The sequence below is a fragment of the Carex rostrata genome, chromosome 8 (assembly GCF_964058835.1).
Source record: "Carex rostrata chromosome 8, lpCarRost1.2, whole genome shotgun sequence".
Lineage (NCBI taxonomy): Eukaryota > Viridiplantae > Streptophyta > Magnoliopsida > Poales > Cyperaceae > Carex > Carex rostrata.
The window spans coordinates 3,987,104-4,003,962 of NC_135925.1; the positions used below are offsets into that span (position 1 = coordinate 3,987,104).

Below are 16,859 nucleotides of genomic sequence, written 5' to 3' on the forward strand. Positions count from 1 at the left end.
TTGATTTAATTTGATATATAAAGTTAAGCGGTTAAAAAAGAAAAATGTAAAAGGATCTAACTCACAGTACTTCTGCAGTTTGGATGACCATCGAAGCAACGTACTGATGAAATATGGAATGTTCAAATTATTTGATAGACAAGTCCGAAAATAGCTGAACAAGTTTATAAATTAATTTGTTGTACATTAGCTGAACAATGTTCATAATAAAAAATAATCGGTTGATTAGTTAGAAAAATCTGTGATGATTTGATTGCTGTCAACGATTAATCGGACGATTAATCAATCTAAACGGTTGTTTTTTACAACACTGCTATATACAACAACACATATTGGTTTATATTATGAATTAATATTTTTGTTTTCAAAATTCAAAATGCATATTGGTTTATATTATGAATTAATATTTTTATTTTTAAAATTCAAAAGTTAATATAAATTATTTCCCATGATCTCAATATGAAAATGTGATTACAGTCTTACAGATTTTACTATTCTTTCATAGTTATAAAATCACATCCTCGTGAAACTTGTTCAGCTATTTTTGGACTTGTGTATGAAATAATTTGAAATCAACAAAGCAGGGTTGCCTGTTATCCTAGAAACTTGGGTGGAGCAGAGTGTTTTAAAATGTCCTTGCGGACTACATCTGCCGTTGTATATGTTTGGTTTATGCACAGAACCGCACAGAGCATGTAAGATTGATGTTAAAGAAATCAAATTCGGAGTTAATAGTAAAATAGCTAACTTTAAAATACGAAGCCTCTTCATCCATGTTGCATGGTTGATGAACGCGGAGACTGCTTTGTTTGGTAGGATTTGGCGCAGAGGAAACTTGAGGAATGAAACGGAACCAAATGGAATGGAAATGAACAAAATGAAACGGACGGAATAGAAAATACAATGAAGAGTAGAACTAGGGTGTTCTTGAGTTCATTAAGTCACTTTGTGTATCTGACTCTAAAATCTATTAAATTAATTTTAAACGATGAATTCAAATCATTGAAACCGACATACCTTACTAGTGATGTGTCTACATACAAAAAAAAAAAAAATCTTTGAATTAATTTTATATAGAGTCAAGTGGTAAAAGAATGTTCAAAAATTGAATGCATTAAAAATAATTTACAAACATCTTACTGTTTGATTTTATACTAAGTTAGTTCACAAAAGGTCCATTTTTTTATTAATAGGAAAAAAAAAAAAAAATCGAGAATAGTGAAAGAATTTGTTAGATTCTGAGATATAAGAAAACTGTTAGCAAACTCAATTAAACTCCTAATTAACAAAATAACAAAAAAAAAAAAATGCTAACCATCAAATGACATAATTTCTCAAATTAGACAATAACGTCCTGGATTTTTTTTTTTTTTTTTTTGCTATTTTGTTAATTAGTGGTTTAATTGATTTCACTAATCTGGACATAACGGTTTTCTTATATTTTGAAATCTGCCGAATTCATTAACTATTATTATTTTTTTAATATTTTTTCTACTAATAAAATTTCGGCACAAAAAGACTTAGTGAATTGAAAAACACCCTAGTTCTACTCCAATATAAATACTTAACGGGTAAACCAGAGCCAAGATGAGGAAGTTTAGGAAAACGATGGTTAAACTTTGAGAGAAGGTTCGTGTGAGACTCCAACAAAGCAAAATGCAGAGCAACCAAGAGCAGATTTACTAATATATATAGTTTCAAAAAAAATGAACGGCTGTTGGTGGGCTGAGATTGAAAACACCGTACAACTCTAAGATCTGTGCAGATCAAGTGTATACGATTTTTGATGCGGATCAAACAGCTCTACCAAGCATCGGATTCGGATCTAGTTTGGTTCGATGTCCGTCAGACTGTCGCCCACTCCTAAATTTGCTCTGTCCATATGAGGACACATCTGAGGACGAGGATGTGATTATTTTGTTGATCTCCAAAGGCACAACCAATCTTGACAACTCTCCAAGAGTAGGGGTGTAAACGGATCGGATATTATCCCATTTCGTCCAGATTCGAATCCGGAAAATTATCTAAATTATCCAATCCGTATCCGAAAAATTATAACGGATAAGGATACGGTAAGACTTTTAACTATCCGTATCCGAACGTTTACGCTTTTAAACCACAACAAATGTGCTATATGTTCTTAAATTAATTTATTAAATTGTATATTGTACCAATAATTTATTAAATTGTATATAGATATATATTTTAATGAAAAATATAACACTATGACATAATTAATGACTAATATTTTAATAATATAATAGGAGGTTGGCTAAGATCAAAGTGGTAGTTCCTGAGCTTTGGTGCTACCAATTTGTTTTTCAATTTTTAAAGTTCAAAACGTCGATCCGAACCGTTCAAGCTGTTCTCCATATTAAATTGTGCTTGGAGACCAAATTTTACATTTTTCTGAATTTTTTTATTATTTATTAAGCCACTTTGAAAACAGCTGATCCAACGGTGGCTTCTGATTTTACTGTTTTGTTAAGCCACCGTTGGATCAGTGCTTTTCAAAGTGGCTTAATAAATAGTAAAAAAATTCAAAAAAATGTAAAATTTGGTCTCCAAGCACAATTTAATATGGAGAACAACTTGAACGGTTCGGATCGACGTTTTGAACTTTGAAAATTGAAAAACGAATTGGTAGCACCAAAGCTCAGGAACTACCACTTTGATCTTAGCCAACCTCAATATAATAGATGCTTTATAACCAACAAGCTAATTATGAAAAATATCTGTATCTGTCCGACATCTGATCTGTATCCGTAACATTTAATATCTGATATGTATTAGTATTGTATCTGAGACTATCCGTATCCATATCCGAAAAATTATAACGAATACATATACAGTAAGACCACTAACCGATCCGTATCCAACAGTTTACACCCCTATCCAAGAGCCTGCCACTTTCACAATGTTCTCTGGATCATCTAGGGGCCTAGACATAGAATTACATTTCTTTTTTTTAAAACCTTTACGGTTGCTGCAAAGTTGTCAAATAGAATTACATTTCAACCTAGCTAGGTATCTAACAACATTCATATCATCTAATTAATATTTATCTATTTAAAATATGACAGGATGGGATGACCTGTCAACTGATTGGCTACTTTTATGCATCCGATACGGGTAAATTAACGAGTAATTAATGTGGTTTATTTCATTTTTAGGAGGAATTTATGGTATACTTCATTATTTTATTTTATTTTAAACTACTTTTGCATTTTTAAAACTACACGTAGATAGAAATAACCAATCTAAGCAGGAAGATTTACATGTATGATAAAAAAAAAACGCGACAAGCATCATTTTCTCCTTGTAAATTTGATGATTATTCAGAATTTCTTGAAGAAAAGCGAGGCAATCACAGCAAGCAGCAGCGACATTCAAAAAATAGAAGCTGCTTTGCAATAGTCTCGGAAAAGATACAAAATACAATCAATATGCATACTCAACGGTTAAATCAGAGTCAAAAAATGAGCAACTCAAGGAAAAACCAATGGTACGTGACACTTCATGGGCAGGTAGGTTCATGTGAGACTCAAGCAAAGCAAAACATAGAGCAAACAGGAGGCGATTGACCTGTGACAGCAGCTCTAATCTCCTCCAGTTTTTGTACCACCTCTTGCATCTCAGGCCGGTTGTCGGGAATTCCATCCCAGCATCTCTTCATGATCCTTGCCAGCTTACTAGGGCAATGTCGTGGTATCTTCGGCCTTAAACCCTACACAATCCCAGGGTTGACCCATCAATTTATAACATTGTTATAGGAGTGAGGCTATAGTACTATGCATAGCACACATCGCTCCATACCTCTATTTTCAAAGTTCAAATTGTCGATATGAACTGCTCAACATGATCTCATTATAAAAATGTACTTGGATGCCAAAATTTACTTCTTTTAGAATTTTTTTACTATTTTTTTAAATAGGTAGAAAATCACTTGATCTAAAAATTCTGGACCATCCGAAAGTAGTGATATTCTACCCATCTAAATAAATAGTGAAAAAATTCTAAAAACTGTAAAATTTGGTCTCCAAATACATTTTCAAATGAAGAAAATGTTCAATGTTCGGATTGACTATTTAGACTTTAAAAATAAAGATATAATCCATAGTACGGAGCGATGTGCACTAAGCATAGTACCATAGCCTCACTCTTGTTATAAATTACTATTGTGTGTATATAGAGATACAGAGTAGGGGATCAGAACCTGTCTGACGACACCGGTCATCAGTTCACCAAAGCTGCGAACATCTTGATATGGCATTTTGCAACAGTACATTTCCCAGAGGCATATGGAGAAACTGTACACATCGCATTTCCTGTTATATGGTTTTCCATCCAATACCTAAGTGCAAAATTAAAACAAATGGATTAAGAAAAAAATTGCGACTTCTTTGAACATAAAGTGGTAAAGATCAAGTTATAAGCTGAAAGTGTTTTAAGTATAACAACGCAAAATTTTCCTACAAGCTTTTGGAGCTACATTATATCACTAGAATGCTAACAATTATAACAAGAAAATTCACCTGAGGATTAGAACTCTGTTCATTTTCATATACTTGTTTATTATTTATTTAATTCTTTAAAATTAGGCATTTAGGCTTTTGTTTACCTCAGGAGCCATATAACCAAGAGTCCCTGTTTCACCGGTCATTTCTTGGGGGTTCCTGGCCTCGACACGGGCAACACCAAAATCAGCAATTTTCAAATTTTTCTCATTATCCAGTAACATGTTCTCAGTCTTCACATCACGATGCACAATCCTTTGTGAATGAAGATACTCTAGTCTGCATCCCAAAAGATGCATACACTCACATATGTTTCTTTAAACTAAAAATTAGAAAGGGGATCTAGTAAACTAACCCTCTTGCGAGGTCGAGTGCAAGCCGGAGAAAGACGTCAAAGGGGAGTCTTTTTGCACGGTTCTTTATGAGATACTGCTTGAGGGTCCCACCTGACAGAAACTCAAGCACCACACAGACTGCCCTGGTTGAGATTGCCCCATACTCTGCTTTCCCCTTGTCAGATGGGAGCCTTAAATCAGATGGCACCATTGATGCGCCCACAAACTGGCACCGCAAATATTCCGTATGATTAATTTGTTTATATATGTAGAGACTCTTTTGGAAAATAGTAAAAGAAAGTGATGTTTGCCTGTGTAACGTTGGGATGGTTGAGCTTGTGCCAGACCGTGACCTCTTTGTAAAAGGATGACCTACGTTCAGCTGTTTCGGCATCTGTAACAACTTCTTCTGAACCCCAGTCAAGCAGCTTCACTGCATTATGCATTACCCAACAGTAGTTGAGGCTTGTTTACTGTTAAAAGACAGGCTTTTATAATATTCTGTTGGCACTTTTTTTTGGTTTTGGGGTTGACTGCTAAGTTAGGGAGTAATCAAGTTTGTCAGAGTATATCATTAATTTAAATTTTAAGTCTAATTTAGTGGGTCCAATTTTGAATCAATGGAACCTACTTTGTCTTTCTTCTAATCTTATTAATAGCAAGTGTGCATTGTACACTTAAGGTCACCTTTACTAGTCTGATAAGGATAGTAGGATACCATCCTGTTTAGAAATTGGTATGGACAACAAGTGTATAAGACACGTTTAGACCGTATACACCGTACCAGTGCAACAATCTTCCACAAAGAAAGAAGTAATTGATTACCGGCAATGTCTTTCCCGTCGTAGGTACCACGAAAAACAGTGCCATAGGTGCCCTTGGCAATGACATACCGGATATCAAGCTTGGAGACATCAATCTCCCATTCTTCAGGCTTGTGCTTATTTCTTGAAAAGGAGGCACTAATTTCCTTGATCAATACCTTAGACAATTTTTTCTCCAATTGTATATCTAGGTCTTTCAAATTGAAGGTGTCGGCTCGAGTGAAAACCCCCTTTCCACTCATGCTCCTCCTTAAGTTCACATTCTCTCCGGATTTGTTCAAATCCATGATTCACCTGATGATTTAATAAATTAACTTTGTTATTTTTATAATTCGGTATAAGAAAATAGAAACAGCGTATCAGGTATTTTATCAAGCACCTAGTAACTATAGCAGACGTCACAATTGCACGGGGCAACAAAAACTGGCATCATATACTGAATAAATAAATATTCATACAAAATCTCTTGTTGTAATGGTATAGGAGTCGATCCCGTGGGAATTTTAACGAACAACAAATATGCACCGCTGACAAAATTATTATAATTGATATTTCGAAAATAATCTTGTAAAGTGTTTGTCGCATTATATTATGCAAGAGCACAAACTTTTATCCGAGATCATTACTAAAAATGCATATTGTGTATTATAAATTTGGATCGCCTTTGTAAAAACGGTTTTTAGCAATAAACGGCGTAAATAAAATATTAGCAGGAACTTCAGTCCATACGTTTGGATTCGTCTTTTAAGTTTTAAAAAAAAAATGTATAGAAATCAAGCTTTAAGAGAGAATTCCAGTCCTTACCTCAAAAGCATAAAAGAAAAAGAAGATCTACGGAAGAGGTGGTAAGATGAAAACCTCTCAATTCGGAACAATTGATACACACACGACAAAACAAAAGTAAAAGCAATTGGGAGAGGCTAAAGATAGAGGATGTACATACAAATATGTGAATCTTGACGAGAAATGGCGACAGTCGAAACCGCGCTCGTAAGAGGAAAAGAACGAAATCCTAGGTAACAGCATGCGCCTCAACAGCTGAGAAAGAGGAATGCAAGAGAAGGGAGGAAATAATAGGGACACTCGAGGGAGGGGCTACTTTTAATTGGATGCTCCCGGAGTACGATGATATATTCTTGTGGCCCCCCGTTACAGTGATAGATACACTCATGCTCCGGAGGTTGCTCCCAGGTGCAACGCGCGCGATCTTTTAGTCCCTTGAAATAGAATATTACTCGGTGGTCCAGGTAAATCGATTCGGTGGAGAACCTTTGATTCTGAAATGTGGGACCCGCATAAATTCCACTAGCGCAAATACGCAATAGATACACTGAAATTAATCGGATCCGGATGTGCCAAAGCAAAACGCGAATGTAGATCCATTGAAAACGCCCGGTCCGGATTTCTCGGAAAACTGTGATCGCCGAACTGGGTAAGGCGCAAACCCTTCTCCGCGCATCTCAGGAAACACCGAATTTTTCCACCGAATTCTTTCCACGCAGTCGGATTGTTTTGTTCGGTGTGACACCATGATCCGCTCTGTTTCCATTCTCTCTAAATATAAAGCAACAACAGGAGCATAAGCGTCCCATGGACCATGGCCCACGAAATAGCTGTGCCCAGTGCCCGTGAACAGATAAGAGCCGGTCTGCACTTACTAAAGAAGTAAAGATTGTATCCTCAAGTTATTTTTAGTTGGATATTTTTATTTTAATTACGAATATTCAGCGCGAAACTTTTTTATTTTTTTATTTTTATTACTATACAGTCATATATTTTACAAGCAGGTACCATGCCAAACTTACATATTTTAATCTAATTAAAGAATTAGGTACTTTAAAATAGCCATGAAAATTAATAAACTCGAAATTCATTTATAGAGGTAGTAAAAATAGAATAATAATTTCAAGAATATGTGTTAAAGTATTTCTAGATGTATTAATGTTAATTTTTCAACTAATTAATTCACATAAAAAGAAAATCGAAATATGATAATTTTTTTGAGCACATAGATAAAATAACATGAATCACATCTAATGGTTTTATTTTGAAGTCTATGATTTAAATTTTGAGTTATTAACGTTTTAAAAATAGATGCAAGGTGGAGGCACAAAAAATGAACGCATTTGATCCCTTTTATAGGTTGATATTAATTATGATTGGAAAAGTTAAAAGAGGAGGATCCAATTACACCCTTTTTTGATGACACTGAATTACACTCTCCATTTTTAAAGTATTCAAATTCCAAATAGTCGATCTAAACCGTTCAACATAATGAATATGTTAAAATCTGCTTGCAGATCAAATTTTACATTTTTTAGAATTTTTTTACTATTTATTAAGTATTTAACAAAATCGCTATATTCATACTGTTGAATTTTTGTACCTATCTTAATAAATAGTAAAAAAATCAGAAAAGTATAAAATTTGATTTGCAAGCACATTTTAACATATCCATCAAGTTGAACGGTTTGGATCAACTGTTTGGACTTTATAAACATAGAGTGTAATCCGGTGTCACCAAAAAATGATGTAATTGAATCCCTCCTCAAGTTAAAAATAATGTATCTTAAATACAAAAACAATTTAATACAGAAATATAAAATATTATACCGGAGAGTTTGGTTTTGAGTTTATTAAGAGAAATGGGTCTGTATTAGGCCCCTTTCTATATGCAAAAACTTTAGTTTTCTTCATTCTAGAACACTATATTTATATATAGAAATTATATAAATACGAAACAATCATTAATAAGGACTCTAAATTGGTAAGCAACAAAAATAGGGGTCATGATTTTAACGTAGTAGTTCTGGCTTCATGCAGCGCAATAACCATATGAAGTACTGCTTTAATTCTAAAGCACGTGCGCTGCATGAAGCTAAAACTACTCTGTTAAAATATTTACCAAAAAATAATTGGTTACAAATAATATATAAAGATACAAGGACCGAATCGCCAAAATCACATGTTGTCTTGTTGCTTTTCTTGGGTCCGAAACAAGTATAAAGAAACACCAAGGGCTAACTGAAAAGATCTCCGACCAAAAAATTGGGGGGGAAGGAAACCCGCTTATTCCATACCAAATAGCGAAATTCTATGGCGCGATCTCCATTTTTTCAAAATCCATGAAATTTCCCTCCCAACTTCTCTTCCCCAAATTTGCTTCCTTCGCGGAAGATTAAAACCGCTTTCGCCATTTCATAGTCGAAAACCGACCTAATTTCTTCCCAGTTTCCCATTATTAACCGCGAAAAAAAGGTCTCCAGTTTTAAAACCCTAGAAAAATCTCGGATCTTCAATGGAGGAGTTGCTTCTTCCCTCTGTCACCCCATCAGTAAGCAATTACTATTTTCTTGAATTAATTTAAGAGAATTGTTAGTTTTTGTTTTATTTAGGGATCCATTAGAAGTTTAACCAATGGATCGGTGACAGTTCCGGAGAATTTTTTTTTTTTACACTTCATCAATTTTGGCCGTCTTTTTAGGCACTTATCAATAATTTTGGTTAATTCATATCTGTGCGGTTAATTGATTTCTGATCTGCAAGTCCCTTTAATATGCTAAAATTTTCCTATCGAAGTTTTGTACGGTCTTGATTTTAAAAAAATATTCTAACACCTTGGTTGATGTATACTAAAAAGTTACTTATAGTTCATGCAGCCTTGATTTTTTTTTTTGTTTCATAGTATTGGAACTCTTGGTACTATCTTGTTACTGTTACTATATTGTACCAGGGCTACAGTTCTTTTTGTTTTGTTTTTCTTTCTTGTATAATTATGTCCTGGCTTCTCTGTCTTATACTTACCAGGATGAGTTAGACCAGAGAGTCAGTAAAAGATGCAACAGCTTCTCATTCTTCTCTCGACATTATAAACCTAGTAGAGTGGTAAGAACATTGTTTTATGGCAAACTTCAATGGAAATAAATCTTCTTTAATTTGGGAAATTTAATGAATTATCTTTTCATATGTGAAGGGTGCTGCTCTTCAAAATTTGGGAAATACTTGTTTTCTGAATGCAGTGCTTCAATGTATAACCCATACCGTACCACTTGCAGAGAAGATTTGTTTGGCCAAACATTCCCACCCATGCCGTAAGTGTGCTGAATTTTTTTGGCTTTTGGAAATTTTTTCCTTTCAAAATTAAAAGAACTGTTTCTATCTAAGGAGCGCCTACTTGTTAGATATACCTTTCTGTACTGAGGTCAGGGTGAAATTGGAGGATAGTGATTGAAGCCTACTTGTTGAAAGTATCACCCAATTACCAAAATGGTACATGAGTGATACTTTATAATCCGTTGTGTAATTTACTCTTTATGTGATAATATCATAACAGCAGTATGGATGGAGTCATAGACAAGTATGGTTTCAATGTTACAGATAGATACTACTAAAGATGAGTAATAGGACAAGTAAGCCTCAAGAACTTACAATTTGCATACAGAAACTTAGCAGCAAAAGGTTATTGAACAATAATATAAGAATAAAACACAAGGTCATATTATGTATTGAACTATCAATTATGGTTTAGTAATGAAATTATTGCCACTAAAACTTTAAAATATATTCATGCACATAAATCAAAACCTGTATGTGTTCCTGACATAATGATAAATTCCATGTGCATTTTCTTGCTTGCTTCCAAAAGTCTAGTGATATTATCTGTATTCATATCCACATAGTTAACTTTTAACAGTATCTGACTTGACAAGGACATTATATTTGATTATTTGCATTTTGTGGATATAATATACTTTGGTTCAGAGCAGATATAATATTATTACCCAAAACTAAGCAATAATTATAAGAAATGCAAGAAGTCGATCCTTGTATGTACACTTTTATGTGTATTGCTTTTGCTTTTTGTTGGGCTATTTCATGGGATAACATTGTATGTAACCCTTTTCAATTTCTGAATTTATATCCTTGTGCAGAGGATGATGGTGATGAAGGATTCTGTTCTTTCTGTGCATTCAAAGAGCATATAGAGAAATCAATTAGAGGCTCTGGCTCTATACTTTGGCCTGAAAAATTTAAAGACAACCTAAGCAGTATCCTTTCATTTATTATTAATTGTAGGACTTGTTTGTAATATGATAACATATAACCTAAACAGTATCTTATGTGCACTTGAAGTACATCTGAAGTACCCATAATATCCTTTCATCATGTTCCAAGAAGGAAACCATGTGAATTTGGGATGGGAGGGAAGGGGAGGGGTGACTAGGTTTCCCAAGCAAGTTTACTTCAGTAATTAAAATTTTGGAGGGGAGCCAAGGGGAGGAACTAAGGCACAAAAATGGGCACCTTCCCCTCCAATCTCTATCCCCAATTTGGAGGGTAGCTCCCCTCCACTTCCCTCCGTTACTTTTTAATTTCTGGAGTACACCCTTAAAAATAAGGAAGAAAAAATATTAATGATATTTCTCGTTTTACAGGGATATATGTGAATTCTGCAGGTTTTCCTAGGTAATTATGGATTTGTTATTATTGAGGTAAATACATCAGGTTGCCTGCGAATGAGCAAAGATAGACAAAAATTCCAGTATAATATTTGTTTCTAAAAGTTTTTGGGTTCTTTTATTGCTGGTGTAAGTGTGAATCCTTAACTAGGGTTTGATAGAATTATCATCTGACTTTGTGCCGGGAGAACAAGCTGATGCACATGAATTTCTACGCTGTTTCTTGGATAATTTAGATAGCAGTTCTCTAAATCTTGAATTTATGGGAAATAATAAACCCTCCATTGACGGAAAGAGCATTGTCAAACAGGTGTTTGGAGGCCGCCTAAGGAGTCAGGTACTTAAACCCAATCTTATAGATAATTTTTCAACAACCGTAAATCAATTTTTTAATTCAATCAAGCTGTAGTTATCCTAAAAAATTTAGGCCAATAAACTATAATTGTGCAAATTACTTGAATTAAGTTTCTCTAACTGACCCTCAGACACGCACTGGAGCTGTAATTTATCTCAAATTAAGTATCCATGTACCTTCAAATCTCAATTGAGATTCATCTAGCCCGGATACGCTTTAGCATCAATTTAGCCAACAAAGCCTTTTTTTTAAACTGAAATCATGCAGTTAAGGCTCAATTTTAACATTTTTGCCTGAATCATGCTGTAACTGTGTAATCTCAATTTATCCTACATTATGTAATAGGAATTAAAATTAATAAAAAAAAGAAAAAGAAATAACAAACAAAAGGGGCGAAATAAGTGCTCAAGCCAATATAGCAAACAAAGCTGACTAGTACATAAATCTTGCTCTTTAATCCTTAGTACAAAATTGTTGTAACCCTGAGGTCCCTGACTATGAGAACTGACATCTAAATGTACAACCTTGCATTTGAACTATGGTACAATTGTTTCTGTTTCTAATCTAAGTGGCACCACCTTTCAGCTAAGATGTGGCGAGTGTGGCCACTGCTCAGACACCTTCGAGCCATTCCTTGACCTAAGCCTTGAAATCAACAGTGACTCGGTTAATACCCTCCCTGATGCACTATGCTCATTCACACAAGTGGAGGCCATGGAGGATCCTGATGTCAAGTTCACATGTGAAGGGTGCAAGAACCAGGTGCCAAATATGGAGAAGCAGCTTAAGTTACATGAACCACCGCAGGTGCTAGCACTGCACCTCAAGAGGTTTAAGAGTGATGGCGTGTCGCTTGAGAAAATTGACAAGTTTGTGCAGTACCCTGTCGAGTTTGATTTGAAGCCCTTCCTAAGTAGCAGTGATGATGTAAGTTGTTTTTTTTTTCCTAAACTTCATCTGTTGCTGTACAAAACCTCAAAATTTCATGGTATGCTTGTAAAATGAGAAATATTATGGATGATGCACTGAAGCATGAGACATATTGTTTTGTCTCATATTCAAGTCTCCCTAGAGAAGAAGATAAATAACAAAACTCGAGGGGTCCCCTGTTTTTTGAGGTTTTGCAGAGCTAAATATAAAGCTTGCCCTATACCATTATTTTTCATGGTAGCTTGTATTCAGTTGAGTCAGATAATGCCATTATGGAAAGATGGCCAGGTACTTGAATTTCATGGAACATGTTTGTTCTTGCTTTTTTTTTTCATTTCTCGTGATGAGAGAGAGAAAGGAAATAGTTGGTAGTATAAGATAGTGCATTCTTGTTTGTTTTGATCGCTAATCTGACCCCAGATAATATCTTGATAAGGATCATGTAGGTCTATGGTATTTGGTTTAATTTATTTTTGTTTATTTTATTATACATTGTTCTTTTATTGGGCATGGAGAAGGATGGGCTTATATAGTACTCCTTTTCTGTTTGAATGACAGGAGGAAGTGATATATGAACTATATGGTATAGTGGAGCACAGAGGTTCGTTCTACTATGGTCATTACGTGTGCAATATCCGTTCTTCTCCCACATCGTGGCACCATTTTGATGACTCCCAGGCAAGTCCATATTATTTTTCTAAAACAAAAGTTACTGGTTCTTTCTTTTTCTTTTGCAAAAGAATACATGGTTTTCCTAGCACTTCCATAAACGCCCATGATGTGTTATGTTTGCAAAAGAGGAAGAGAAAGGTACAAGTAACAGAATAAACTGCGGGTTAAATTTTTTTGAAGAGCTGACTGTCCCGTTTGTCATCCTTATCAGACTTTTAACCTATTTAGACTTTGTGAAAAGAGCAGATAAGAATGGATTCCTTTTCTAAATTAGATCCCTTCCCTCCTAATTCTGTTTCTTCCTCCTTTTCCATCTCATTTCTCGACACCTGTGACCTTGATCATTGTTTTGTAAGATGTATATTGAAATAAACAGTTTCTTATGCTTAGGTACAGGTTGAAGCCAAACCCAAATGACCTGAGAACCAAAACTACCCGAACCTGAACCATAAACTCACCAATCACCACCTCTATGCTAAAGCCCTTTGATCGCAGAGGCAAATGGTTATTTTATGAAACTATCTGTCGTTATTTTAAAAATGGCATTTTTCCTGTTTAAATTTTAAAAGGTCATGGGAACATAATGATACTATGTAAAAAAACCTCTTTGCTTTTATTTTGCCATAAAAAGCCTCCAAAAGCCAAAGCCTCTGTCTCTCTTTTGAATCTTACATATTTTTGTGATAACAGGTTACCTCTATTTCTGAGTCTGACGCATTACAACAAACAGCTTACATCCTCTTCTACGTGAAGAAAGGAACTTCACCATGGTTCTCTACCTTGATTAAAGAAACAGATTCACTGAGCCTAGTAGGTGATACCTCTGACGGGTCTCCGGTTTCGGTGCTCCAGAGCATTGGCCAGGACCAACCTTCTCCCTCCGACGAGGGGCTCAGCCCAGTTGGCAATAAGCCAACTCCTATTCTGCATGTGAAACAGAAAATGAGCGATGAATCTGATGTGCCGAGGCCCCTTACACCACCTCAATCCGTTATTAATAATAATCTGGCTGGACTGTTTGATATAGAAGACCTGCCTGGTAAGCAGTAACAACTTTCAAACTAACATGGTACTACACTGGCTAATATATAAACTCATGGATATGAGGTGCTGGTCAAAGTAGCACTGATCCCGACTGGTGTGTCAAACTAACATGGTACTAACATTGGTTACATTTGAAAGGATAAATCTTGTTTTAAATAACCAATTGAGGCACAGATTGAAAAAGTACTGAATTTTGGGCCATAAAATACTGGTTGCAGACCTAATTAACACCACTGAAATATGTTTAGGCAATTGTTAATTTTGGAGTGTCTGCTTTGCAGAGGACAAAGAGGAAGCACAATTTGTACCACAAGCCATGATGGGAACAGTAAGGGGGAAAAAGCCAAGCAGAAGAATTGAAGAGAAATTAGAGAAAGAAAGTGCCTCTCTGTCCCCTCAAGTTAATCTCTCTCATCCAGCTAATCATGCAAAGCCTATAGAAAAAGTAGTAGATAAGAGTGTGAAGAGGTCACTGAGCCTGATGGCAAACAGCAAGAGAAGGATTGGACTCCTCCAGTTCCTTCCCCCTGGTCATGAAGCTCCGGCTCCCAAGAGGCACCGAATTGTTTGATTCTAGTTAGGAATACTTCTCTTTTAAAGCCATTTTGTATGGATTAGTTGTATGTATGCCCCTGCAAATGTCGACATGAAACCCTGCAAGAGGAGTCATAGTGTATATCCCTAGAAAGCATGAGACATAATGCTTTAACCCCTATAAATTTACCCTTGTCGCATGCATTAGAGAGAGATGGCCGGACGGGTAGTGGGTGTGTTTAGAAAAATTAGTGTATATGTGGGTTTATTCATATTTTGAGGAACGTGAGATAGTATTTGTATGTGATTTTTTTTTTGTTTAAGAGTACTTGTATGTGATGATATTTCATTTAAAAAGGGTATGCATGCGATTAATTTCTTTCTACTTTGATTAAACGACTGTGCTTTAACCCCTATAAATGCCATTCATAGCATTTTTATCTGTTGAATGAACCAAGCGCCTGTTATAGTTTGAATTTTTAAACACAACTCTTTTGAAAGATGTGGCTAAGGCTAGCTATTACAATTCCCTCAATTTAGCAGATGAGAATTGCACTGTACGTGACTATTGACCGCAGTAATGAGGTTTGCATATAATATCTTAATAATTGGTTTCACTGAGCGACAAACACATGATAAACATATAAATCATCTGTCCTTGAATTATTCGCGCATATATCAAATATTTAAATTAGCTTCCGTAGTTTTCAATTAATACATCCGAGAAACAATATGAGAGCTAGCAAATTCGCACTCTTATATATTTGATCTTTTCTTCAAATTATCTGATACCAAGACACTAATCGCTTCACTAAATAACAGCCAAGTGATGGATTCCATTTAAAATTAAAGTTTAAAAATCTACATTAAGACGTGGACGCTTGTATGACTAAAGCTAACTATTCTGGACTGAAGCAAACTTCCTTTAGCTTTAATTTTATAATTATAATTTAAATTGATAAAAATAATCACAAAGGGGTGGTGGCGCAGTTGGCTAGCGCGTAGGTCTCATAGCTTCTGAGTAATCCTGAGGTCGAGAGTTCGAGCCTCTCTCACCCCAACTTTTTATTTTTCAGTTGCGAGTTGCCACATGCGACTCACATAGATTTATCCCACATGGATGTGAATTCCAATTATGAATTATGCAATGTACTATTGTCGTTTCAATAATTCTTCGTTCTGATTACGAAACATCTTGTATTTCTATAGTAACCAATAATCATACATCATATTTATGTTCAAAATACTCAAATTAAAAAATGATTATACCAGTTCGTATGATTACAATTCGAGAATTTTGTTATCACATTCTATTATTTATATAGTGAGAAGAAATTGTTAATAATTGACCACCCTGAGAAATAAGTAAAAGAAAATATCATCCAAGGTTTAACTTTTAGTGTTCTTAATTTTCATTCTTTAAATGTAAATTATAACTTTTTCATTCATGCATGCATTTTTTTATTAGAAATATTTTCTTAAAAAGACACGGATCATGATTAAATTTTGGATAGCATAATAAGGTCTTCCGTGCTACGGTCTGAGAAAACTATTGTATAAACTTCAAATTTTGATTCTAGTAGCTTAGTAAATTAATTATATAGTGAAATACCAATTTTTACAATTTTTGGAATTTTTTTAGCTATTATATGATTTATAATAGGAGGGATCCAATTACACCTTTTTTGGTGACATCAAATTACAATCTCGATTTTAAAAGTTCAAATAGTTGATCCAAACTGTTCAACATAATAGATATATTAAAATGTACTTGCATATCAAATTTTATATTTTTTGAAATTTTTTTACTATTTATTAAGTATTTAACAAAATCGCTATATTCAGACCATTAAATTTTTGTATCCATCTTAATAAATAGTAAAAAAAAATTCAAAAAAAATATAAAATTTGATCTGCAAGCACATTTTAACACGAGGGTTCAAATGCCTCCATTTTTTGTGCCTCCATTATGCCTCCGTTTTTAAAAACTTTAATAACTCAAAATTTAAATCTTAAAATTCAAAATAAAACCGCTGGATATGAACTACGTCATTTTATCTATGCACGTGTAAAAAATTATGGCATTTCAACTTGGGTTTGGTTGTCATCTTGAGCTTTTAAAAATGTATACTAATGTGGATAATTTCTAAACGTTGATTTTTTAACTTATTTATTTACATAAAAGCAAA

General features: G+C 34.5%; 2 protein-coding genes, 1 long non-coding RNA gene and 1 other non-coding gene across 5 annotated transcripts; 2 read left to right on the forward strand and 2 right to left on the reverse strand.

Annotated features, from left to right (window-relative positions):
* Positions 1-3,311: 3,311 nt before the first annotated feature.
* Positions 3,312-6,760, reverse strand: LOC144558713 (serine/threonine-protein kinase 52-like). Of its 2 annotated transcripts, none has more exons than XM_078307565.1 (7): positions 6,620-6,760; positions 5,678-5,970; positions 5,164-5,285; positions 4,873-5,078; positions 4,622-4,796; positions 4,217-4,354; positions 3,312-3,727 (listed from the first exon to the last, which is right to left on the reverse strand). In XM_078307565.1, the coding sequence occupies exons 2-7, from the start codon at positions 5,961-5,963 to the stop codon at positions 3,545-3,547; spliced, it is 1,110 nt and encodes a 369-aa protein (XP_078163691.1). In that variant the 5' UTR covers positions 5,964-5,970; positions 6,620-6,760; the 3' UTR covers positions 3,312-3,544. The 2 variants fall into 2 exon arrangements, with proteins under 2 accessions (XP_078163691.1, XP_078163692.1); XM_078307566.1 differs by lacking the exon at positions 6,620-6,760 and adding an exon at positions 6,481-6,585.
* A 1,996-nt stretch (positions 6,761-8,756) lies between these two features.
* LOC144558805 (ubiquitin carboxyl-terminal hydrolase 21-like) lies at positions 8,757-14,846 on the forward strand. Its single transcript, XM_078307683.1, has 9 exons — positions 8,757-9,010; positions 9,484-9,561; positions 9,650-9,767; positions 10,608-10,724; positions 11,297-11,472; positions 12,076-12,417; positions 12,979-13,098; positions 13,783-14,131; positions 14,418-14,846. The coding sequence occupies exons 1-9, from the start codon at positions 8,975-8,977 to the stop codon at positions 14,705-14,707; spliced, it is 1,626 nt and encodes a 541-aa protein (XP_078163809.1). The 5' UTR covers positions 8,757-8,974; the 3' UTR covers positions 14,708-14,846.
* LOC144558806 (uncharacterized) lies at positions 12,536-14,534 on the reverse strand. Its single transcript, XR_013512996.1, has 2 exons — positions 14,357-14,534; positions 12,536-14,016 (listed from the first exon to the last, which is right to left on the reverse strand). It is a non-coding gene; the product is annotated as an uncharacterized LOC144558806 (long non-coding RNA).
* Positions 14,847-15,645: 799 nt separating the features above from the next.
* On the forward strand, positions 15,646-15,730 carry TRNAM-CAU (transfer RNA methionine (anticodon CAU)). The gene is given in 2 exon segments: positions 15,646-15,683; positions 15,695-15,730. It is a non-coding gene; the product is annotated as a tRNA-Met (tRNA).
* Positions 15,731-16,859: the final 1,129 nt, after the last annotated feature.

Excerpts from the sequence above, each read along its gene's own strand:
- LOC144558713 (XM_078307565.1), bottom strand. The coding sequence starts at position 5,963 with ATGGATTTGAACAAATCCGGAGAGAATGTGAACTTAAGGAGGAGCATG. Across the intron at positions 5,286-5,677 it reads CGACGGGAAAGACATTGCCG|TGAAGCTGCTTGACTGGGGT; the intron begins GTAATCAATTAC and ends TGCATAATGCAG. Across the intron at positions 3,728-4,216 it reads TGACCGGTGTCGTCAGACAG|GGTTTAAGGCCGAAGATACC; the intron begins GTTCTGATCCCC and ends GGGATTGTGTAG.
- LOC144558805 (XM_078307683.1), top strand. The coding sequence starts at position 8,975 with ATGGAGGAGTTGCTTCTTCCCTCTGTCACCCCATCA. Across the intron at positions 9,562-9,649 it reads ATTATAAACCTAGTAGAGTG|GGTGCTGCTCTTCAAAATTT; the intron begins GTAAGAACATTG and ends TCATATGTGAAG. Across the intron at positions 11,473-12,075 it reads GAGGCCGCCTAAGGAGTCAG|CTAAGATGTGGCGAGTGTGG; the intron begins GTACTTAAACCC and ends ACCACCTTTCAG.